The sequence below is a fragment of the Anomaloglossus baeobatrachus genome, chromosome 4 (genome assembly GCF_048569485.1).
Source record: "Anomaloglossus baeobatrachus isolate aAnoBae1 chromosome 4, aAnoBae1.hap1, whole genome shotgun sequence".
Taxonomy (NCBI): domain Eukaryota; kingdom Metazoa; phylum Chordata; class Amphibia; order Anura; family Aromobatidae; genus Anomaloglossus; species Anomaloglossus baeobatrachus.
Genome location: NC_134356.1, coordinates 566,937,166 through 566,963,535, shown reverse-complemented (window position 1 = coordinate 566,963,535; position 26,370 = coordinate 566,937,166). Strand labels below are relative to the sequence as shown.

General features: G+C 44.9%; 1 protein-coding gene across 1 annotated transcript in view; it reads right to left on the bottom strand.

The window, feature by feature from the left end:
* Positions 1-279: 279 nt before the first annotated feature.
* The window catches only part of HACD3 (3-hydroxyacyl-CoA dehydratase 3), a 58,242-nt gene continuing 32,151 nt past the window's right edge, over positions 280-26,370 (bottom strand). Inside the window, exons 7-11 of the mRNA XM_075346036.1 lie at positions 15,274-15,401; positions 12,266-12,378; positions 12,031-12,137; positions 9,279-9,410; positions 280-1,128 (exon numbers count right to left, since the gene is read on the bottom strand). Coding sequence (XP_075202151.1) covers positions 1,052-1,128; positions 9,279-9,410; positions 12,031-12,137; positions 12,266-12,378; positions 15,274-15,401 — 557 coding nt within the window. The 3' untranslated portion in view covers positions 280-1,051. The remainder of the gene's footprint in view (positions 1,129-9,278; positions 9,411-12,030; positions 12,138-12,265; positions 12,379-15,273; positions 15,402-26,370) is intronic.

Here is a 26,370-nt window from a genome sequence, read left to right as displayed (position 1 = left end):
CTAGTAACCTTTCTCTGAAATATCGAGGCGTTTCCAAGCAAGGCATACACATCTGCATTAATAGTGCCAGCCTGTGACTTATGCTGCCTGTGGTTCAATCAGCACAAATCTGATGGCAGGATCCCTTTAAGTTGAAACGTATTCATACATTGGGAGCAGTGTATACACATGAGTTGTCATAGGGAGAGCATATATCAATTGGACGTTCTAGTGTGTGGCTATACACCCATTATTCCTATTCTCTTTCAATGGGAATCATTGCAATAAAATGAAATCTGGTACAGTAAAAATCTCAGTTCCTTTATTATACATACATATTCCATGTATCCATAACCCAGCAAGAACTCTGGTGGCACAGCACCACATGCCTCTGGATGCAGATAATAAACAGTTACTTGGACGGCAGCTTTTACATATTGCCAGAAATACTTTAGTACTACAAAATAGGTCATTTATTACATCTTTTAAATACAGATTCAGAACCTGCTGATGCTTATTTAGGTAGCCGTTTGTGCCATGCTTTGTGGTAGTGAAATGTTCATAAGGACCTTTATGTGTCTTATGGAATATTTATTACCCCATACCAATAGTTGGTGATACTATATATCTCATTACCCAAAGAGGTGTTAGTGACGATTGGTCCCAATTACTAGTACTGTGAAAATGATGGTACAGAATAAAAGGGCCTATCTGAAAAGACAGACACTACTGGAAGAAAAAAATAACTACAAAACACACCCCAAAGTTCACATTGGCCTTCATTTGCCTTGTTTAATTCAATGGCTCCATCATGAGCACGTCTGAATCCCGGTTTTCGGGGGTTCAGATGGAAGCACCGGTCGGAAACATGAACACACTGCAAAATACCGTGTGATCAGGCCCTAAGAGATTCACTCAATCATTTGTTCCCAGCAAGGAAAATAAAAATAAAAAATGATGGAGATGAAGGGTGAAAAAAAAAACAAAACAACCCAAAAACCCCCACAACAGACAAACATTACATAATTTCGTATTCCATCATCTTGAAAAAACAAAAAAAAAACCGTCGACATCAATGCATCTTTTTATTCCGACTCCCCAAACGTCTGCGTCTTTGTTTCATTAAGTGCCGCATGTTAATGACAAGTCCTGTAATAGAACAAAAGATTCACTTAGTTATTTTTTACTTTCATTTTCTCTCTATAAAAATGAACAAGAAAAAGAACATTAATATTATCAAGGTTGGGAATTTAGGGAGAACCGCAAATGGGTTTTTCAGGGTCACAGAGACTGAGTTCAAATCGATCTGCGCAGATATAAATGAAATCAGACAATGAAGCATGTTCAATGTTTTAGTAGAAGTTCACTTCTGACTCGTGTATTAAAAAAATATTGAGATCATACAATACAATACAATATTCGACTTCGACCTTGGAGCAAGAACAAGGAGTGAACATCCCACATTCCGCTACTTACATCCCACATTCCGCTCCCTACATCCCCCACAGTGTGAACCAACTGATTACAAATTCTCTCAGTGTGATATGAATACGTCCTTATTCATTGTTCCTTTTAGCTTCATTATCTTTTGTTAACACTTTGCAGAATACACATCTTAGAATCATATTATGGCGTCTATGCGATTGCCATATAGACACACAGATAATTAAGCAACAACATTTATACTTTGATTATTTACATCCACAGATCATCTTATTACATCTGGACAAACGGCCTATAACCCAGGCTTACCCTCACAATATTACTACAAGACCTCAAGTATTCAAGTCAAACAACATATTCTCATTTTTTGCATACACTTTGCATACATAAATCTTCATCAGCACAATTACTACTGCTGAAAATCTATATACCGGTACATTATGACTGCAATGAAGAAAAAATAATTGCGTTTTAAGCAGAGAAACTCAACTACCATTACCCCAATTGCCAACACACTAGGGCAATCAGGAAGAGCCGAGACGAAACGCCAGAATTGGCGCATCTAATCTGGTGCAGCTGCGGGCTGGTATTTTTAGGCTAAGAAGGGGCCAATAACCATGGGCCTTCCCAGTCTGATAATAGGAGCTCACAGCTGTCTGATTTACCTTTACTGGTTACAAAAATTGGGAGGAACCCACATTGCTGAATTAAATGTTTTAACCCTTACCTCCTGCTGTTCTCAGATTACATAGCAAAAACTTATGTACAGATTCCCTTTAAGTTTAGGTTTGGAGACCCGTGACTGGTTCAGAATTATAGTTTGTACACAGACCACGAAACTTGAATGTGGGAGGCCGCCCTTTACATGTAACATCTGGGTAAACCTACTGTAGGTGAACGGTCCAGCTTTTTAAAACCTGCGCCATGGTACTATTTACAGTACATGTCAAAAGTTTGAACACATGTTCATGCAATGCCTTTCCTTGCACATTCTAGATTCAGACTGAAGGCAGCAAAACCACGAGGGGACACATGGAGTAAAGAAAAGTGTGAAACAAATCAGAATATGTATTAAATCTTATATTGATCAAAGTACAATCTTTTAATGTGATGACCTCTTTACTCCTCCTTGTCATGTTCTAAAACATGCAATGAACAGGAATGCCAAGAGTTTACTTGTGGAATAATTGACCTTCAGAAAGGGTTTACGTCCATCAGATATGTTTTGAAGAGGCAGGATTGGTACACTGCTACACAGGCTTGAGGCCTACTCCACAACTAGTTAAGCAGAAGGAAGGAACCACTCAACTAAAAAAAAAAATATATGACAGTCCATCATTACTTTAAGATGTTATAGTCGGTTAAACTAAAAAAAAAACCTGATAGAACTTTGAAGGAATCTTCAAGTGCAATCATAAAAACCATCAATTGTTTTGATGAAACTGGCATTCATGGGTTGTGGCCCCGGAAAAGGAAGACCTAGAATTACTTCTGCTGCAGAGGGGAAGTTCATCAAAGTTACTAGCCTCAGAAGCAGCAAATTGACAGTACCTCAGAAAGTTTTCCATTTAAATGATACACTGATATCAAGTAGCAGACACATCTCAAAGTCACCTGTCCAGAAGCAGAGTTATAATCAAATTGCTACAAAGAATCCACTGCTGAGGATCACAAATAAGAAGAGACTTGTTTGAGCCAAGCAACACAAGGACTGGAAATTAGATCAGTGAAAATCTGTATTGTGGTCTGATGAATAATAACGTGAGTTTTTGCACCAACAGCCATGTCTTTGTGAGATGATGAAAAGTTGAATAGATGATTTCTCTGTGCATGGTGCCCACCTAAAAGCATGGAGCTAGAGGTGTTAATTGTGGGGTTTCTCTACTGGTGGTGATTTATTCCAAATTCAAAGCACACGTGCCCAGCATGGCTACCACAGCATTTTGTAAGAACATGCCATCTCACCTAGTTTGCACTTAGTGGTAATATCCTTTGCGTTGCAACAGGACAATGTCACACAACTCAGCTCCAGGCTACATAACCAAAAAAGATGATGGATGGAGTGCCACATCAGAAGACATGGCCTTAAAAATCACTGGCCATCAACCCCATGAAGATGGGAGGAGTTGGATCAGAGAGTGAAGGCAAGCATACAAGAAGAGCTCAGCACCTCTGGTAACTTCTTCAAGACGGCTGGAAATCTATTCTAAGTGACTACATGATGAAACTGTTTAACGGAATTTCAAGGAGATGTACAGCTGTCATCAGAGTAAAAGGGGGGTACATTGAGAAACCTAAGGTTTAACACACATTTTGGCTTGTTTCACACGTGTTTCTTCACACCTTCTTCCAATATGCCTTCTTTGTGGTTTTGCTGATTTCAGACTGAATTCACAATGGGAACATTAAAATATGAACAAGGAAAACCATTGCACTGCACATCCCATGTGGTCAGAAACTGCACTCAATGAGCATTGTGATGGCGGTCTAGTGATCAGGTCAGGTGAGCATGAATCCACAGTGACAGTTACTGTTATACTACTAAATAGCCCCAGTTTGCATAATAAAATGGATGGATGGAGGGATGGATGAAGGAATTGATGGATGGATGGATGGATGAATGAATGGATAGATGAAGGATGGATAGATGAAAAATGGATGAAGGATGGATGGATGGATGGATAAAGGATGGATGGATAAAGGATGGATGGATAAAGGATGGATGGATAAAGGATGGATGGATAAAGGATGGATGGATAAAGGATGGATGGATAAAGGATGGATGGATAAAGGATGGATGGATAAAGGATGGATGGATAAAGGATGGATGGATGAAGGATGCATGGATGAAGGATGCATGGATAGATAAAGGATGGATGGATAAAGGATGGATGGATGAAGGATGGATGAAGGATGGATGGATGGATGAAGGATGGATGAAGGATGGATGGATGAAGGATGGATGGATGAAGGATGGATGGATGGATGGATGAAGGATGGATGCATGAAGGATGGATGGATGAAGGATGGATGGATGAAGGATGGATGGATGAAGGATGGATGGATGAAGGATGGATGGATGAAGGATGGATGAAGGATGGATGGATGAAGGATGGATGGATGAAGGATGGATGGTTGAAGGATGGATGGATGGATGGATGAAGGATGGATGCATGAAGGATGGATGGATGAAGGATGGATGGATGAAGGATGGATGGATGAAGGATGGATGGATGGATGGATGAAGGATGGATGGATGAAGGATGGATGGATGAAGGATGGATGGATGAAGGATGGATGGATGAAGGATGGATGAATGAAGGATGGATGGATGGATGAAGGATGGATGGATGGATGAAGGATGGATGGATGGATGAAGGATGGATGGATGAAGGATGGATGGATGAAGGATGGATGGATGAAGGATGGATGAATGAAGGATGGATGGATGGATGAAGGATGGATGGATGAAGGATGGATGGATGAAGGATGGATGAAGGATGGATGGATGAATGAAGGATGGATGGATGAAGGATGGATAGATGAAGGATGGATGGATGGATGAAGGATGGATGGATGAAGGATGGATGGATGAAGGATGGATGGATGAAGGATGGATGGATGAAGGATGGATGGATGAAGGATGGATGGATGAAGGATGGATGGATGAAGGATGGATGGATGAAGGATGGATGGATGAAGGATGGATGGATGAAGGATGGATGGATGGATGAAGGATGGATGGATGGATGAAGGATGGATGGATGGATGAAGGATGGATGGATGGATGAAGGATGGATGGATGGATGAAGGATGGATGGATGGATAAAGGATGGATGGATGGATAAAGGATGGATGGATGGATAAAGGATGGATGGATGGATAAAGGATGGATGGATGGATAAAGGATGGATGGATGGATAAAGGATGGATGGATGGATAAAGGATGGATGGATGGATAAAGGATGGATGGATAAAGGATGGATGGATAAAGGATGGATGGATAAAGGATGGATGGATAAAGGATGGATGGATAAAGGATGGATGGATAAAGGATGGATGGATAAAGGATGGATGGATAAAGGATGGATGGATAAAGGATGGATGGATAAAGGATGGATGGATAAAGGATGGATGGATAAAGGATGGATGGATAAAGGATGGATGGATAAAGGATGGATGGATAAAGGATGGATGGATAAAGGATGGATGGATAAAGGATGGATGGATAAAGGATGGATGGATAAAGGATGGATGGATAAAGGATGGATGGATAAAGGATGGATGGATAAAGGATGCATGGATAAAGGATGCATGGATGGATGAAGGATGGATGAAGGATGGATGGATGAAGGATGGATGAAGGATGGATGGATGAAGGATGGATGGATGAAGGATGGATGGTTGAAGGATGGATGGATGGATGGATGAAGGATGGATGCATGAAGGATGGATGGATGAAGGATGGATGGATGAAGGATGGATGGATGAAGGATGGATGGATGAAGGATGGATGAAGGATGGATGGATGAAGGATGGATGGATGAAGGATGGATGGTTGAAGGATGGATGGATGGATGGATGAAGGATGGATGCATGAATGAAGGATGGATGGATGAAGGATGGATGGATGAAGGATGGATGGATGGATGAAGGATGGATGGATGGATGAAGGATGGATGGATGAAGGATGGATGGATGAAGGATGGATGGATGAAGGATGGATGAATGAAGGATGGATGGATGGATGAAGGATGGATGGATGGATGAAGGATGGATGGATGAAGGATGGATGGATGAAGGATGGATGGATGAAGGATGGATGAATGAAGGATGGATGGATGGATGAAGGATGGATGGATGAAGGATGGATGGATGAAGGATGGATGGATGGATGAAGGATGGATGGATGGATGAAGGATGGATGGATGGATGAAGGATGGATGGATGGATAAAGGATGGATGGATAAAGGATGGATGGATGGATAAAGGATGGATGGATGGATAAAGGATGGATGGATGGATAAAGGATGGATGGATGGATAAAGGATGGATGGATGGATAAAGGATGGATGGATAAAGGATGGATGGATAAAGGATGGATGGATAAAGGATGGATGGATAAAGGATGGATGGATAAAGGATGGATGGATAAAGGATGGATGGATAAAGGATGGATGGATAAAGGATGGATGGATAAAGGATGGATGGATAAAGGATGGATGGATAAAGGATGGATGGATAAAGGATGGATGGATAAAGGATGGATGGATAAAGGATGGATGGATAAAGGATGGATGGATAAAGGATGGATGGATAAAGGATGGATGGATAAAGGATGGATGGATAAAGGATGGATGGATAAAGGATGGATGGATAAAGGATGGATGGATAAAGGATGGATGGATAAAGGATGCATGGATAAAGGATGCATGGATGGATAAAGGATGCATGGATGAAGGATGCATGGATGAAGGATGCATGGATGAAGGATGCATGGATGAAGGATGCATGGATGAAGGATGCATGGATGAAGGATGCATGGATAGATAAAGGATGGATGGATAGATAAAGGATGGATGGATAAAGGATGGATGGATAAAGGATGGATGGATGAAGGATGGATGGATGAAGGATGGATGGATGAAGGATGGATGAAGGATGGATGAAGGATGGATGAAGGATGGATGAAGGATGGATGAAGGATGGATGAAGGATGGATGGATGAAGGATGGATGAAGGATGGATGAAGGATGGATGGATGAAGGATGGATGGATGAAGGATGGATGGTTGAAGGATGAAGGATGGATGCATGAAGGATGGATGGATGAAGGATGGATGGATGAAGGATGGATGGATGAAGGATGGATGGATGGATGGATGGATGAAGGATGGATGGATGAAGGATGGATGGATGAAGGATGGATGGATGAAGGATGGATGGATGGATGGATGAAGGATGGATGGATGAAGGATGGATGGATGAAGGATGGATGGATGAAGGATGGATGGATGAAGGATGGATGGATGAAGGATGGATGGATGAAGGATGGATGAATGAAGGATGGATGGATGAAGGATGGATGGATGAATGAAGGATGGATGGATGAAGGATGGATGGATGGATGAAGGATGGATGGATGAAGGATGGATGGATGAAGGATGGATGGATGAAGGATGGATGGATGAAGGATGGATGGATGGATGAAGGATGGATGGATGAAGGATGGATGGATGAAGGATGGATGGATGAAGGATGGATGAATGAAGGATGGATGGATGGATGAAGGATGGATGAATGAAGGATGGATGGATGAATGAAGGATGGATGGATGGATGAAGGATGGATGGATGAAGGATGGATGGATGAAGGATGGATGGATGAAGGATGGATGGATGGATGGATGAAGGATGGATGGATGAAGGATGGATGGATGAAGGATGGATGGATGAAGGATGGATGAATGAAGGATGGATGGATGAATGAAGGATGGATGGATGGATGAAGGATGGATGGATGAAGGATGGATGGATGAAGGATGGATGGATGAAGGATGGATGGATGAAGGATGGATGGATGGATGAAGGATGGATGGATAAAGGATGGATGGATAAAGGATGGATGGATAAAGGATGGATGGATAAAGGATGGATGGATAAAGGATGGATGGATAAAGGATGGATGGATAAAGGATGGATGGATAAAGGATGGATGGATAAAGGATGGATGGATAAAGGATGGATGGATAAAGGATGGATGGATAAAGGATGGATGGATAAAGGATGGATGGATAAAGGATGGATGGATAAAGGATGGATGGATAAAGGATGGATGGATAAAGGATGGATGGATAAAGGATGAAGGATGGATGGATGAAGGATGGATGGATGAAGGATGGGATGGATGAAGGATGGATGGATGAAGGATGGATGGATGAAGGATGAATGGATGAAGGATGAATGGATGAAGGATGAATGGATGAAGCATGGATGGATGAAGGATGGATGAAGGAAGGATGGATGAAGGATGGATGGATGGATGAAGAATGGATGAAGAATGGATGGATGGATGGATGGATGAAGAATGGATGAAGGATGAATGGATGAAGGATGGATGGATGGATGGATGGATGGATGAAGGATGGATAAAGGATGGATAAAGGATGGATGGATGAATGGATGAAGGATGGATGGATGGATGATTGAAAGATAAAGGATGGATGGATGGATGGATGGATGAAGGATTGATGGATGGATGAATGAAGGATGGATGGATGGATAGATGAAAGATGGCCCTATAATGATTTAAAAAAAAAAAAAAAAAAATTCGTAATACATATAAAACTCTAAAACTCCTTCTTCCACCAATTAAAAAGCAGAAAACAAGTAAAATGTGTATATAAAAATGGAACAAAAACCTACACTGGTCAGAAAAAGAAAAAAAACATGTCAACAAACAAACAAGGAAAAAGAAAAAAAAAAAAAAAAAAAAAAAAAAAAAAAAGATACAGCCGTTAAACGCATACTACAAAAAACAAAAAATAAAGCGTTTTGTCCCAAGTGCCCAAAATACTTTTAGGCCGATTTCACATTTGCGTCGTTTTGACGGAAACGGAATCCAGCACAGATGCAGTACAGTTCACTTATTAGCAGTGGAAGCGCAACTCCATGTGGCCACATGTGGCTGTGTATGACGCACACTGCATGGTGTCGCGCTTCTACTGTAAATAAGTGAACTGTACTGCATCTGTGCTGGATTCTGTTTCCGTCAAAACGACGCAAATGTGAAACCGGCCTAAACCTCAATTGGTAAAGCTAAAAATACATTTAGAAAGAGAAAAAAAAAAAAACTTACCTAACAGTAAGATCACCAGGTAGATGCAAAGGAAGACGGAGAAGCTGATGTTTACATTCAGAGGAGATGGGAGATGGAGGCCGAATTTCCCAGTCTCCGTAAAGATAGGCATTGACAGGAGGACACAAACGGCTGTGGGAGATGGACCACACATTAGCATCACATCCACACATACATCAGCTATTAAAAGGATATCCGCAGTGATCTCTACTGACCCAGCCCAGCACCCCCTTCCTTCAAATCCACAATGTGCACCAGCACCAGGCTGCATGATGTATGGCAGGATTTCCTGGGACTAATGTCTAACTACTTTCATGCTTTCTCCAGAGGGGATCAAGCTCCAGATCCTCTGCTAATGGAACTACTTGATACTACTTAAGGTTAATGTCTTCTTTACAGGGAATGAATCACCCAATTTTTTTCTAATTAAAACCAGACACTGAAACATTTTTTTTTTAAATCTAATTTTTTTTTTTAAATCTATATACTCTGCATTATTATGCAAGCTGCCTTTAACAATATATAGGAGATATAGCAGATATTGCAGACATATGGACCACAGACTAAAATGGACTGGCGTTGTTTATTGAATTCTATGGGATGATGTTGTGGGTGTACATGGGCCTCAGAAAAAGGAGGACGGCGATCACCGCAGAGAGGAGGTGCTGGACCGGAGATCAGCGACACTCATCGGACCGGACCGCCCCCCAGATGAGCATTATAAGAGTGTTTTTTACGTTATACAGAGCAGCCTGGCCTCATATATACAGTATTCTGGAATGCTGTGTATAAGAGCTCATTGGTGGTGGCCGCAGCTGATAGACACCAAATCTGGTGACAGGTTCCCTTTCATCAAAATTAATTTTTGGTATGCCAAGATCTCTTGTACCTAGCCCATTAGGTTGTGCTGGTAGAAAGTAAAAGGCTTCAGAAGATAGCAGTGGACATAGCAATCATTGGCACCCAGTGGTTGTGTCAGCGGAAAAGGGGAAGAGAGCTCCTACTCTGTCAATTGCCTACGAAAACGGGGATTACATGTTTGGAATTGGACCCAAAACTGCCCACAGCATTAGCAGGATGTTGTCATTGGGTGCATTTTACAGTTGACATTTGCTGACAATGCTGCGGGCTCGGCTCCTGAGACCGCGCCATGCACCTGGCAGACGTAATAGTACATCATGGTGCAGGAAGGACCTAACAAGTTAGTTCTGAAATAGGATATCTTGTGATGATAAACTCACTTTAAGCAAGAAAGCAAGAAAATTGTTTTGGACAATGCGCACAATAGGCATAAAGCAGGCTGCTTCTTGCAGCCCACAGGTCCGTGGACCCGGTAACGATCGTGGGTGGTGCAGGGGTCGCAGCCGTCAGACCTTTATTTCAGATGTACATTTTGCCAGTGCTTCGGAGTCAAGCTTTCTCTGCACAACTCCATTCTTCCGCCGGCCAATCAGAGGCAAGAAACTGATGCGTATGACCTTAGTTGCTTGCCTCTGATTGGCAAGCGACTGCTACAGAGAACTTGACTCTGCACGCGCAGCGCCGGCAAAATGTTAGTCTGAATTTCAAATGAAGCGCTAACAGTGGCTCTGATAGTTACCAGGTCCACGTGCCTGCGGGCTGCAGGAAGCAAAGAGGACGCTGAGGGAACAGAGGACAATTGAGAAGAAAGTTTTGGTGTGTGTGTGTGTTGCCAGTTGAGGCTGCACAGGTCAGGGTGTGTGTGTGTGTGTGTGTGTGTGTGTGTGAATAATTGCACAACAGAGGACCAGAATGGGACATTGCTACAAGAAGATCAGTGAAGGGGACATTACTACAAGAAAAGGACCTGCAAGGGCACAATACCACAGGATGGGCACAAGGATGGACATATTACCACAGGATAGGGATAAAGGATGGGGACCAGAATGGGCACATTACTACAGGGAGGACCAGGATGTGCACATTACTACAAGATGAGGACCAGGATGGGGCACATTACTACAAGATGAGGACCAGGATGGGGCACATTACTACAGGATGAGGACATTACTACAGGATTAGGACCAGGATGGGGACATTACTACAAGATGGGGACAAGGATGTGACACATTACTACAGGATGGGTATATTATTACAGGATGGGGACAAGGATGGAAAGATTACTACAAAATGGTGACATTAGTACAGGACAAGGATGGGCATATTACTACAGGATGAGGACCAGGATGGGGACATTACTACAAGAAGGGGACAAGGATGGACACATTAGTACAGGATGGGTACAAGAATGGGCACATTACTACAAGATGGGGACAAGGATGTGACACATTACTACAGGATGGGTACGTTATTACAGGATGGGGACAAGGATGGAAAGATTACTACAAAATGGTGACATTAGTACAGGACAGGGACAAGGATGGGCACATTACTAAAAGATGAGGACCAGGATAGGAACATTACTACAAGATGTTGGTCAAAATTACTATATGGTGCTGATACAGTACTGTATTACTTAGAAAAAGGCGATGAAATGTAAAAAAAAGAAATAAATATATAATTCAAACAATTTATTGAAGCCTAGTAAGTTCAAACATAACCTACAATTTGAATCGCCTTGTATAAGGACACTGGTTGCTAATGAGGAATATCAAGGGGAGGTATAACTATATGTCTTTTACAGAGCAGGTATTAATATCGAACAAGCACTCTATACCTGGGCGTATCTGACTTGATATCTCTATCACCCACCATTGACCATATTACGTACCTTCTGACAAAGCACCCAATGGGTAGATTGGAATCCAGATGGTGTACCTGATCCATGTAAGCAGCTTCCAATGCATGTCTATGCAAGCCAGCATGTAGAACGGATACCTGCGGGCAATGGAAGGTCATCAACTTCAGCTCACATGCAAGTTATAATCACTTGTTATAACCAGTAACAAGGGAATAAATTCCAATTTTGGGTAAATCCCTTTAATTGACGAGTCGAATAGACCTACCTGAAAATCTCGATAATGCTCCACAGATAAAACACAAAGAAGGCCACTCCATTGCTCTGCATTTCATCCAACTGCCCAAGAATAATAAAAAGTATGAAGTTCCTTCCGAACACCTAAAAAAGAAAACAGAGAAAAGATGCTTGACAAATGTGTTGTTCAAAAGCAACAGACCGAACAAAATTTAGAGGTAGACAAGTAAGATTACTGTTGGCAGATCGTCCCACCTCGTAGTGGATCCTCCACAGTATAGCTCAGTATCAAAAAAAAAAAAAAAATGGTGCTGGGGAGCAAACAGATGGCCAGGGTAGTTTCCTGTCACTAGTGTGTCACGAATGATACACAGTCATGTGGTTTTTGGCAATACAAGGTCACAGCGTTTGGCTGCGCAAAATGCTCTCCGACTCTTTATTGTTCCTGCTGTCAGTATTCACTGTAATAGGTAGCTTTCCTGCTGGATTTTCATTTCTCCCCCTTTTGGACCCAGCTGGACCTCGACTTCTACCCAGCTGCTGATCATCAGTATTCTCTTGGTGCTTAAATACTTTCATCTTCCCTAGACTGGTGCTGGTGATATTATCCAGTTCATTCTAGCTCTGGTTGCAAGCAAGTGGCTTGCTCTCATCTGTAGTATTGTTGCTGAAGCTTGCTGAACTCCTGTCTGTCTCATCTCTGGATAAATAATTCATGGGCGGCACGGTGACTCAGTGGTTAGCACTGCAGTCTTGCAGCGCTGGAGTCCTGGGTTCAAATCCCACCAAGGACACTATCTGCAAGGAGTTTGTATGTTCTCCCCGTGTTTGCGTGGGTTTCCTCCGGGTACTCCGGTTTCCTCCCACACTCCCAAGACATACAGATAGGGACTCTAGATTGTGAGCCCCAATGGGGACAGGGACAGTATTGACAATGTATGTAAAGCGCTGTGGAATTAATAGCGCTATATAAATGAATAAAATTATTATTATTATTATTATGCTGTGACCCCCGTGTGTCCTACTTAAATCTTCCTTTAGCGTTTAGTGAGGTTGATTAAGAGCTCATCCCACCCGTTCCCTATTTAGGGTCCAGCACTAGGGATACCTAGGGTCAGGTATCTTGCTCGGTGCATAGGTGCGGAACCTATCTAGGGTGGGGAGGGACCCCAGGGACCAGCTGTAGGTTTGGTCACGGGTCACCATCTTTCCCTTCTCTAGACATAGGGTCCCATTCCCTTACCTTTCGCTGCTCGCTTGGTACTTCCCCGTACCTAGCGTGACACTTCCACTTTAACCCCACCAAAAATGTCCGCACTCATTCATAGACTCATTTTTTCTGCCAGGATAGCAATTTGGGGGACAAGTTAAATGATTCTTCCATTCTTGGCCTCTCGCTATGTTAGGCTGTGTGCCCACGTGTGCGTATTGCATGCAGTTACGCTGCGTATTGCACCGCAGCGTAACTGCATGCGTCCTCTGCACAATCTATGAAGATTATGCATAATCCATGCCCACGTTACGTTTTAGAACGCAGCGATTTACATGCTGCCAAATCACTGCGTTCTAAAAAGTAACATGTCACTTCTTTTGTGCGCTTTGCATGCTGTCTCCATTCTGTCTATAGGGAGAGGCAGCATCCAGAGCGCACGAATTCTGCAGACACCAAAGTTTCAGAACGGAGCTTTTCAGCTTTTCAGCTGCGCTCTAAAGAGGACATGCAGTGACTTTATGCTGCGGTGCAGAGCGCACACACGTGGGCACATAGCCTTACAGCAGTGATTTTTCAAATCTCACATATTGCTAGTGTAACTAAGACATCAGGCCGGGTTTTGGTGAATGTAGAAAGGCTTTTTATCCAAGAGGTTCATACATGTTCATCAGAGAATTTTGATCAATGTTGAAATCCAGTAGAAAACCAGTACAAGCATTTTTCCGAAATACACATGATTAGGTGCAATCTAGGAGCTTGGCCCATGACTAATATTTGCACCCCTTTGGCACTGCTCAGTTAACGAGAATCTGATGTTCTATAGAAATCATCACGAATCACTTAAAATCTTAATTGGCTTTTCCCCCCCGAGAAAAAAATGTATTACCTACAGAAGATAGCAAATACATTTCACCGCTATTCAAAATCTGCTGGACTGATGAGCTGCAGTGCGCATGATGGACCGCTCCAGCAGGAGGACACGAGATGGGCGGACTTGGTTCTAGCAATCAGCATCCTATCCTCTGATTTTGGGGCTGCCCCTTTAAGCTCACATTACATTACTTTCAATGCCTTTTTAACAGCCAGGATAAATTTGTAGGATCATGTTTTGCACAGATGCCAATGAATTGATTGGGATTTCTTAGTCTGATACATTCTTGCCTTCAAAAGTGCTGAAACCGATTGTAGGAGACCTGAAAATGTGCTCAGAGTCTTTGAACTGTTTAATATCCAGTAACAGATCTCTGAGAATTACCAAATGAACTTTCATTTGGTGAATTAGTGTTGTCATAGGGTCACAGACCTCACAAGTAAAATTTCCACATCTATCTGTGGTGGAAGAAGGTCTTAATTGTCTATACACCTACAGCTCATGTGCGGAGACAACACATGTGCATGTGCCATATAAAATCTGTATGATACTCAAGGTTATATGGGTCGTTCCCGAGGATAGGTCACCGATATATTGGTGGGGGTCCGACACATTCAATGGTATAGGAGCCGAGCTTTATTTTTTTGTTTAGTGGCTGTTAGCAAGGTTTAAATCCAGCCACAGCTGAAGAGGGTAAAGTCCAATCAATGGGCTGCTGGGTGTGAGACCCCCCAATCTGATTATAAATGGCTTACCCTAAGGAAAGGACATTATTATCAATGTAGTGGACGACTCCTTTATAACTACTTTCAAGCAGTATATACTAGAGTCTCTCCTGTATGCGCAGGATGCTAGGTCTCTCTATGACGAATGACAAATTCACCAGTTACAGCCATGTAGGATATACAAGTAGCAGTGCTGGCCGTGTATCACTGCACAGTCGCGCTCATAATACCTGGATCAATGCCGGCACAATTCCTGTTTTCACCAATCCTATTAAGGGATTTATAATCTCCAAAACAGCCAGGGTCTGGCAGAAATACATCATGTCAGACATTGTGTGAAACGTGTCATAGAACGAGTCTGAAAGCAGAGACAGAATAGCCGGGATTAATCACATACTGCAAGATTACAACGAAGAATAAAATGAGAAGTTACATTAACGTGAACCTGTCAGGTGCAATATGCAGTCAGGACCAAGAGCAGTTCTGGGTGCATATAATCCCTGATTAACTGTCCCTGTATACACTAGCATAGATAAAGAGATCTTTGGAAAAAGTATTTCTAAAGATCCCATATGATATGCTAATGAGGCCAGGGACTAGTACCAAAGGCGTTAGCTTCCTTGGCTAGTTGGTCCCCTTAGCATGTTAGTACTCCCCTGTGGACATGATAACATGCTAACGAATGCGCAGTGTCAGATGTTGGTCGCGCTCACCTCTCTGCTGCCATCACATTCGACGCTGGATTTTGGTTCAGTGCGCATGATCCCGGACTTTTGGTCATGTGCACTACACTAGTTTGAAGCCAGGACACGTACACCTGGCTTCATAGTGCACATGACCGAAAGTCCAAGATGATGTGCACTGAGCCAAAATCCAGGAGCCGGGCGCGGTGGCAGCAGAGAGGCGAGTGCGATCATCCTCTGACACTGCGCATTCATTAGCATGCCCACAGGGGTGTGCTTAGATGCTAAGGGGCCGACTAGCCAGAGCAAGTAACGCCCTTGCGACTAGTCCCTGTTCTCATTAGCATATCATAAAGGATTTTTAGAAACACTTTTTCTAAAGATCTCTTCATCTATGCTACTATAGGCTGGGACTGCTAGGAAGGGATTAGCAATATACACCCAGAACTGCTCGCGGTTCTGGGTGTATACAGGACCTGACAGGTTCCCTTTAAAGTAGAATATCAGTTACAGTTAGGTCCAGAAATATTTGGACAGTGACACAATTTTGGCGAGTTGGGCTCTGCATGCCACCACATTGGATTTGAAATGAAACCTCTACAACAGAATTCAAGTGCAGATTGTAACGTTTAATTTGAAGGTTTGATCAAAAATATCTGATAGAAATTGTAGGAATTGTACACATTTCTTTACAAACACTCCACATTTTAGGAGGTCAAAAGTAATTGGACAAATAAACCAAACCCAAACAAAATATTTTTATTTTCAATATTTTGTTGCGAATCCTTTGGAGGCAATCACTGCCTTAAGTCTAGAACCCATGGACATCACCAAACGCTGGGTTTCCTCCTTCTTAATGCTTTGCCAGGCCTTTACAGCCGCAGCCTTCAGGTCTTGCTTGTTTGTGGGTCTTTCCGTCTTAAGTCTGGATTTGAGCAAGTGAAATGCATGCTCAATTGGGTTAAGATCTGGTGATTGACTTGGCCATTGCAGAATGTTCCACTTTTTTGCACTCGAACTCCTGGGTAGCTTTGGCTGTATGCTTGGGGTCATTGTCCATCTGTACTATGAAGCGCCGTCCGATCAACTTTGCGGCATTTGGCTGAATCTGGGCTGAAAGTATATCCCGGTACACTTCAGAATTCATCCGGCTACTCTTGTCTGCTGTTATGTCATCAATAAACACAAGTGACCCAGTGCCATTGAAAGCCATGCATGCCCATGCCATCACGTTGCCTCCACCATGTTTTACAGAGGATGTGGTGTGCCTTGGATCATGTGCCGTTCCCTTTCTTCTCCAAACTTTTTTCTTCCCATCATTCTGGTACAGGTTGATCTTTGTCTCATCTGTCCATAGAATACTTTTCCAGAACTGAGCTGGCTTCATGAGGTGTTTTTCAGCAAATTTAACTCTGGCCTGTCTATTTTTGGAATTGATGAATGGTTTGCATCTAGATGTGAACCCTTTGTATTTACTTTCATGGAGTCTTCTCTTTACTGTTGACTTAGAGACAGATACACCTACTTCACTGAGGGTGTTCTGGACTTCAGTTGATGTTGTGAACGGGTTCTTCTTCACCAAAGAAAGTATGCGGCGATCATCCACCACTGTTGTCATCCGTGGACGCCCAGGCCTTTTTGAGTTCCCAAGATCACCAGTCAATTCCTTTTTTCTCAGAATGTACCCGACTGTTGATTTTGCTACTCCAAGCATGTCTGTTATCTCTCTGATGGATTTTTTCTTTTTTTTCAGCCTCAGGATGTTCTGCTTCACCTCAATTGAGAGTTCCTTAGACCGCATGTTGTCTGGTCACAGCAACAGCTTCCAAATGCAAAACCACACACCTGTAATCAACCCCAGACCTTTTAACTACTTCATTGATTACAGGTTAACGAGGGAGACGCCTTCAGAGTTAATTGCAGCCCTTAGAGTCCCTTGTCCAATTACTTTTGGTCCCTTGAAAAAGAGGAGGCTATGCATTACAGAGCTATGATTCCTAAACCCTTTCTCCGATTTGGATGTGAAAACTCTCATATTGCAGCTGGGAGTGTGCACTTTCAGCCCATATTATATATATAATTGTATTTCTGAACATGTTTTTGTAAACAGCTAAAATAACAAAACTTGTGTCACTGTCCAAATATTTCTGGACCTAACTGTATATAGACAAATGGGCTGACCCTTGTCTATAAAGCCAATACATATTAGGCCCTGCGCACACAATGATATTTGGTGAGTTTTTTACCTCAGTATTTGTAGCCAAAACCAGGAGTGGGACAATCAGAGGAAAAGTATAATGGAAATAAATCACCACTTCTGTATTATTCACCAACTCCTAGTTTTGTCTTACAAAGACTGAGGTAAAAAAACTCACCAAAAACTCAACGTGTGAATGCAGTCTTAAACTACTCAGGTGTATTATAAACATGGCGTCCGCCGCTGCGTCCTTAATTCACAAGGGACTGATTTTCTTATATTTTCCCCATTATCTCCTCACCCCTTTTGACTTTAGATACGATTGAATTCCCAGTAATGATGGGTTAAAATCAGCATAAATTAAAATATTCCAATCATCCAACCTTTTCAGGATCATGATTAGTATCAATAAACAATACTAAATACTTTCCTGGGTCTCTGCAAAAAAACAAAACAGTATTCTCTAAGAGGCATCAAATCAATAGATTTTTATAACCTAAGGTCATTTCCGACCATCATTGACATTGGCTTGTGGCCATAGTGACTTTGGAAAGAGAAGGGGAGAGGTCATCGTCTGCCCCCTCCTATTATACTCACAGATGTGATGAACATGCCCCTCCAGTTATGACACATTGCTTATAATTCACCAATATTTATGCACCTATTAAATTGAGTTAAAGGGTTATTCCCATCTCCGAGATCCTATCCTAATACAGTATGTAATAGGTGTAATAATAATAATAATATTAGACAATACATCCAATTAGAAATGTAGTATAGCTCTTCTGACTCACCTCATCAGAGAAACTGACATTTCCCACCCATTGATGAAGCAATAATTTATTTTTTAATTACTGTGAGCCTCTTCATCAGAGCTAAATGACACGAAAGCAGGATAATGTAGAGGCCGAGACCCTGGTTCCAGCAATGTATCACTTACTGGATAACTTGTTGCAGTTTCAACAAAAAAGAGAATTTTGTTTACTTACCGTAAATTCTTTTTCTTATAGTTCCGTATTGGGAGACCCAGACCATGGGTGTTTAGCTTCTGCCTCCGGAGGACACACAAAGTACTACACTTAAAAGTGTAGCTCCTCCCCCTGAGCTTATACACCCCCTGGAGAACCAGATCTAGCCAGTTTAGTGCAAAAGCTGAAGGAGAATAGCCACCCACAAGTAAAAACAGAGCAAAAACCGGAACAACTGTGTCCACGACAACAGCCGGTGAAAACACGCGGAACAAGAAATTGCCAACAGGCAACAGGGAGGGAGCTGGGTCTCCCAATACGGAACTATAAGAAAAAGAATTTACGGTAAGTAAACAAAATTCTCTTTTTCTTTATCGTTCCTATGGGAGACCCAGACCATGGGATGTCTCAAAGCAGTCCATGGGTGGGAATAAACAGAAAAACTGAGAAGTAGGCAGAGCCTAACTTCACAAATGGGCGACAGCCGCCTGAAGGATGCGTCTGCCCAAGCTCGCATCTGCCGAAGCATGAGCATGCACTTGGTAGTGCTTTGAAAAGGTATGCAGGCTAGTCCAAGTGGCAGCCTGACAGACTTGTTGAGCCGTACCCTGGTGCCTGAAAGCCCAAGAGGCACCGACAGCTCTGGTCGAGTGTGCCTTGATCCCCGGCGGGGGAGGCACCTGAGAACACTGGTAGGCGTCCGAAATGGTCGACCTAATCCAACGGGCTAAGGTCGGCTTAGAAGCAGAGAGGCCCTTGCGCCGACCTGTGGTTAGCACAAAAAGAGGTGCACCGCCTAAGAGCAGCGGTGCGAGACAGATAGATCCGGAGAGCACGCACCAGATCCAGAGTATGCAGCGCTTTTTCAAAGCGATGAATAGGAGCCGGACAAAAGGAAGGTAGGGTAATGTCCTGGTTAAGGTGGAAAGGAGAGACCACCTTAGGAAGAAAGTCCGGAGTCGGACGGAGAACCACCTTGTCTTGATGAAAAACCAAAAAAGGTGACTCCGAAGAGAGCGCAACCAAATCGGAGACTCTCCTGAGGGAAGTTATGGCCACTAGAAAGACCACTTTCTGTGAAAGACGAAACAAAAAAACCTCCCTAACAGGCTCAAAGGGGGGTTTCTGCAAAACCGTGAGAACCAAATTGAGGTCCCAGGGATCCAAGGGCCGCCGGTAAGGCGGAATGATGTGAGACGCGCCCTGCATGAAGGTGCGGACCTGAGCCAGCCGGGCGAGACGCCGCTGGAACAGCACTGACAGAGCTGAGATTTGTCCCTTGAGAGAGTTGAGGGACAGTCCCTGCTGCAGACCGGACTGTAGAAAGGACAGAAGGGTCAGCAAGGAAAATGGCCAAGGAGGATGGCCGGAAGAGCGACACCAGGACAGGAAAATTTTCCAAGTCCTGTGATAGATCTTGGCGGAAGAAGACTTACGGGCCCGAGTCATAGTGGAGATGACTTCAGGAAGGATACCAGAAGCCGTCAAGATCCAGGACTCAAGAGCCACGCCGTCAATTTGAGAGCCGCAGAATTCAGGCGGAAAAACGGACCTTGTGAGAGAAGGTCTGGACGGTCCGGAAGATGCCACGGCACCTCTACGGACAGAAGGAGCAGGTCTGGGTACCAAGCTCGCCTGGGCCAATCCGGAGCAATGAGAATGACTCGACGGCCCTCCAATCTGATCTTGCGCAGGACTCTGGGCAAGAGAGCTAGAGGGGGAAACACGTAGGACAGACGAAACTGGGACCAGTCTTGGACCAGAGCGTCCGCGGCGAATGCCTGAGGATCGTGGGAGCGAGCCACGTAAACGGGAACCTTGTTGTTGTGACGGGACGCCATTAGGTCCACGTCCGGAGTGCCCCATTTGCGGCAGATTAACTGAAAAAACTGCCGGGTGCAGGGACCACTCGCCACCGTCCACGGTTTGACGGCTGAGATAATCTGCCTCCCAGTTTTCCACGCCTGGGATGTAGACTGCGGATATGGTGGACTTTGAGTCCTCCGCCCATTGAAGGATGCGTTGTACCTCCAACATTGCCAGGCGGCTGCGTGTCCTGCCTTGGTGATTGATGTAGGCAAAAGCTGTCACGTTGTCCGACTGGACTCGGATGTGCCTGCCCGCCAGCAGATGGTGAAAAGCTAGGAGAGCCAGAAGCACGGCTCTGGTTTCCAGCACATTGATCGAAAGGGCTGACTCGGACGGAGTCCAAGTGCCCTGCGCTCGGTGGTGGAGACATACCGCTCCCCAGCCGGATAGACTGGCATCCGTGGTGAGGATCACCCAGGACGGGGCCAGAAAGGAGCGCCCCTGGGACAGAGAGAGGGGCCGAAGCCACCACTGAAGAGAGCTCCTGTCTGTGGCGACAGAGCCACTAACCTGTGCAAGGAGGAAGGCCGCTTGTCCCAACAGCGGAGAATGTCCAGCAGATGGAAGTGGGCAAAGAGAACAGCCTCCATTGACGCCACCATTTGACCCAGCACCTGCATCAGGCGCCTGAGGGAATAACGGCGGGGCCTCAGCAGAGAGCGCACCGCCAGTTGAAGGGACTGCTGTTTGACTAAGGGCAACTTCACAAGTGCCGGCAAAGTCTCGAACTGCATCCCTAGGTACGTGAGACTCTGGGTCGGAGTCAGAGTGGACTTGGGAAGATTGACAAGCCACCCGAATTGGGCTAGAGTGGCGAGAGTGAGCGAGACACTCCGCTGACAGTCCACGCTGGATGAAGCCTTTACCAGAAGGTCGTCCAGGTAAGGGATCACTGCCAACCCCTGTAGGTGCAGGACCGCAATCACTGCTGCCATGACCTTGGTGAATACCCGAGGAGCTGTGGCCAACCCGAAGGGAAGAGCCACGAATTGGAAGTGTTCCTCTCCGATTGCAAAACGTAGCCAACGCTGGTGTGAAACCGCAATTGGCACATGCAGATAGGCATCTCTGATGTCGATGGATGCCAGGAAATCCCCTTGGGTCATTGAGGCAATGACTGATCGCAGAGACTCCATGCGAAAATGCCGCACCTGAACATGCTTGTTGAGAAGCTTGAGATCCAGGATGGGCCGGAAGGAACCGTCCTTTTTGGGGACTAGGAAGAGATTTGAATAGAAACCTCTGAACCGTTCCCGGGCGGGAACCGGTACAATTACTCCGTTGGCCTGCAAGGATGCCACGGCCTGTGAGAAGGCGGCGGCCTTGGAGCAGGGGGGAGTAGAGAGAAAAAATCTGTTTGGCGGGCTGGAAGAGAATTCTATCCTGTAGCCGTGGGAGATGATATCCCTTACCCACTGATCGGAGACGTCTTGAAACCACGCGTCGCCAAAGTGGGAGAGCCTGCCACCGACTAAGGACGTTGCTGGCGCGGACAGATAGTCACGAGGAGGCTGCCTTAGTGGCAGCACCTCCTGCGGTCTTTTGTGGACGCGCTTTTGGGCGCCAGTTGGATTTCTGGTCCTTGGCTGAGTTAGTGGACGAGGCCGAGGGCTTAGAGGACGACCAGTTGGAGGAATGAAAGGAGCGAAACCTCGACTGATTCCTACCCTGGACAGGTTTCCTGGTTTTGGTTTGTGGCATGGAAGTACTCTTCCCGCCAGTAGCTTCCTTAATAATTTCATCAAGCTGTTCACCGAACAGCCGGGACCCAGCAAAAGGGAGTCCAGCAAGGTGCTTCTTTGAAGAAGCATCTGCCTTCCACTCTCGAAGCCATAAGATCCTGCGGATAGCGAGGGAATTAGCCGAAGCCACCGCAGTGCGGTGAGAAGCTTCCAGCATGGCAGACATGGCATAGGATGAAAAAGCTGAAGCTTGGGAAGTTAAGGTAACCATTTCGGGCATAGATTCCCTGGCGAGGGAATGCATCTCCTCTAGAGAAGCAGAGATGGCTTTGAGAGCCCACACTGCTGCAAAAGTCGGGGAGAACGAAGCCCCCGCCGCTTCATATATGGATTTGGCCAGAAGGTCAATCTGGCGGTCAGTGGAATCCTTAAGAGAGGTGCCATCAGCCACCGATACAACGGTCCGGGCTGAGAGTCTAGACACCGGGGGGTCTACCTTTGGAGAATGAGCCCACTCCTTGACCACCTCAGGTGGAAAGGGAAAGTGGTCATCAGAACCACGCTTTGGGAAGCGTTTGTCAGGACAGGCCCTGGGCTTGGTCACAGCGGCCTGAAAACTGGAGTGGTTAAAGAACACTCTTTACTCTCTTAGGCGAGGTAAACTGGTGCTTTTCTGCCATAGAGGGTTGCTCCTCTGATACTGGCGGATTGAGATCCAGTACAGAATTAATGGACGCAATCAAATCACTAACATCTGAGTCACTTTCGAACAGATCAATGGGGTACATGGAGTTAACCTCCGAGCCCCCCGTAAAGGCATCCTCCTCATCCTGCGAGTCAGCTCCTGAATCAGAGCCGCGGGACGAGGAAGGAGAGGGAACCCTGCGTCTCTTCTTAGAAGGACGGGGTCTGGGACCAGATGATGAATCCTCTGTGAGCTCCGGTCCTGAGAGACCCCTAGCAGCAGAGGCACCCTGTGAAAGGGGCTGATGCATGTTCAGCAAAGTCCTGGACAGAAGTCCCATGGAGTCAGCAAAAGACTGGGAGATAGACCTAGAAAAGGATTCTACCCAAGCGGGGGGTTCAGCCACAGGAGCAGGGGCAGCCTGAGAGACCACTGGGGGTGAGACTCCAGGCTGAGGCACCGCCAGGTTAGAGCAGGCATCACAATGTGGGAATATGCTCGGTTCAGGCAGCAGGATCTTACATGCAGTGCATACTGAATACAGCTTTGGAGCCTTGCTCCTCGTGTGAGACATGCTGCTGGAGTGGGGGCTCTGCCAGAGAATGAACCCCAGAGAGTATAATCAGAGGTCCACAACCGGAGACCGGTTGTGGCTTACCAGACCGCTGGAGCGGTGTTGTGTGCCCTCCAGATCCCGAAGCCCGGACCCCCAAGCACAGCAACTCAGCAGAGGTGCTGCAGACCAGCGCTTGCAGAGAGAACGCTGAGAAAATGGCCGCCGGAGCGAAGAGAGGGGGCGGGACTTGCTTGAAGAGCGGGATCTGGAGGGCCATAGAGACCTACAGGGGAGGGGACACACACTGCAGTGGGGAGTGTCCCTCCCCTGTGCAGAACGGCCGCCGGGGCGGAGACGAGCCTGTCTCTCTGCATGAATGACATGCGAGGGCAGTGAAACCAAGACTAGGCCTCCGGCGAAGCCGGGGCCTAAATTTGAGCGGCGCGGCCGGCGCGCAGGCACCATCGGCGCGGTTCTCAGGCGACAGCCAGAGAACCTGCCGGAAATGTCATAAAACACAGTCAGCACATTCTCCCACAACAATAAAGTACAGGGACCCCCAATATATAAACGTCTCAGGTACTTAGCTTGCTGAGACGCAGGGTTCCAAGTCCCTGGGGATGAGTGCTCCGGTCCAGCAGGGTCCTGAAGGGCTGCGGATGGAGACCGGTCTCCTGCCAAGCATGGAGACCGTGCTGGCTCCCACTTCAAGCCAGAGCCCAGGAGGGATGGTGAAGGAGCGCGGCATGTAAGGCTCCAGCCTTGGAATCAACCTTAACAACACTGCCGACACAGTGGGGTGAGAAGGGACATGCCGGGAGTCCAGACTTGGACCCGCTTTTCTTCAAACTCTTTCCAAAAATCAAAAATCAGATGAGAATGCATGTGTGGATGTATGCCTCCTGAACACAAAGCGATAAACTGGCTAGATCTGGTTCTCCAGGGGGTGTATAAGCTCAGAGGGAGGAGCTACACTTTTAAGTGTAGTACTTTGTGTGTCCTCCGGAGGCAGAAGCTAAAACACCCATGGTCTGGGTCTCCCATAGGAACGATAAAGAAATCAGTGTTTTAGCAATTAAAATACTGTAGCTATACAGATAAAAAACATAAAGGGAACCAATCATCAGGATTTTCGTATATAAGCTAAAGCCAATGCTATACTGGCACTATCAGGCTGATTCTATACATACCTTTAGGCTTAAGCCACACGGCGAGAAAAACAATGCGAGTGGAGTACGATAAAACATCGCATTTCACTCGGACCAATATTAGCCTGTGTGTCATGAGCGATTATTTTCTCAGCCCTAATCGGACCGAGAAAACAATCGCAGCATGCGAGACTCTTTCTCTCGCATCCATTCAAGTGTATGGGGCGAGAGAAATTTCGCACTGCACTCGCGGTACATCAGTGTACCGCGAGTGCAGTGCAAGAATGGCAATAGCCGGCTATGGAGGTGAGAGAGATAAATCCCTCCCTCCCCTCCTCAGTGCCGGACAGTCCCCCGCAGCTGAGATCTGCTCGCAGTCAGACCTCAGTCGCAGGGACACTAGCATGACACTCGGCTCTGCTGTACTGCCAGCGTGAGCAGAGTGTCATGAGAGGGGATCACAGTAATCTCCGTGTGGCCCCAGCCTTAGAGGTCAGCTCGGATGTACAGTATAGGTTTTGAAACCCAAGACGGTAAAGTTTATGAAATCAGCAGCTTCTTGAGTGACAGGAGCTGAGGATCAGATAATATCTGGGGAGTATTCATAATTATCCCCTCCCCCTTTTAGAATTCGCAAAAGTATTGTACAAACTATTCACTTTGTCTCTTGCAGGACCTGTTTGTGTAACAAAGCTAATACCACAAAGCAACATTTTTCTGTTGGCTGAGGCCCCGCCCCTTCTGGTCACATGTACATGATCTCTGCATAACTGCCAGATCTGCAGCAGAAAAAACATTGATTTTATCAAAATGACAGCAAACAGCTCAGTAAGTGACACATCGCTGGAATCAGGGTCTCTGTCTCTACATTATGTTGCTCTCAGATATGGTAGTAAGTCAATCTTGCCATATAAGGGCTTAATTTTTGTGGGACGAGCTGTACTTTTAAATTAAACCATAAGTTGTACCATATAGTGTACTGGAAAAAAAGCAAAAAAATTTCAAGTGTGGAAAAACTGCAAAAAAAAGTGCAATCACACAATAGTTTTTTGGATATTTTATTCACCATGTTAACTATATGATAAACCTGATGTGTTGTTGTGATGCCTCAGGTCGGTATGATTTTGTAGATACCAAACATGAATAGGTTTACTTTTATCTAATGGGTTAAAAAAAAAAAAAAAAAATCACAATTTTTAACCAAAAAAAGTGGCACACTTTTTGTGTCTTTTTCCGAAACACATAGAGTTCTCATTTTTCGGGATCTATGGCTCAGTGATAACTTATTTTTTGCGTCTTGAGCTGACATTTTTAACTATATCATATTTGCGCAAATGCTACTTTAAATTTTGGCATTTCGCATGTTTTTTTTGCCGCTACACCGTTTACCGATCAGATTAATTGATTTTATATTTGATAGACCGGGCGTTTCTGAACGCGGCGATACTAAATATGTGTATATTTTTTTAACACTTTAATTTTCAATGGGCCAAATGGGGGGTGATTTGAACTTTTAGGTTTTTTCTTTTTTTAAAACTT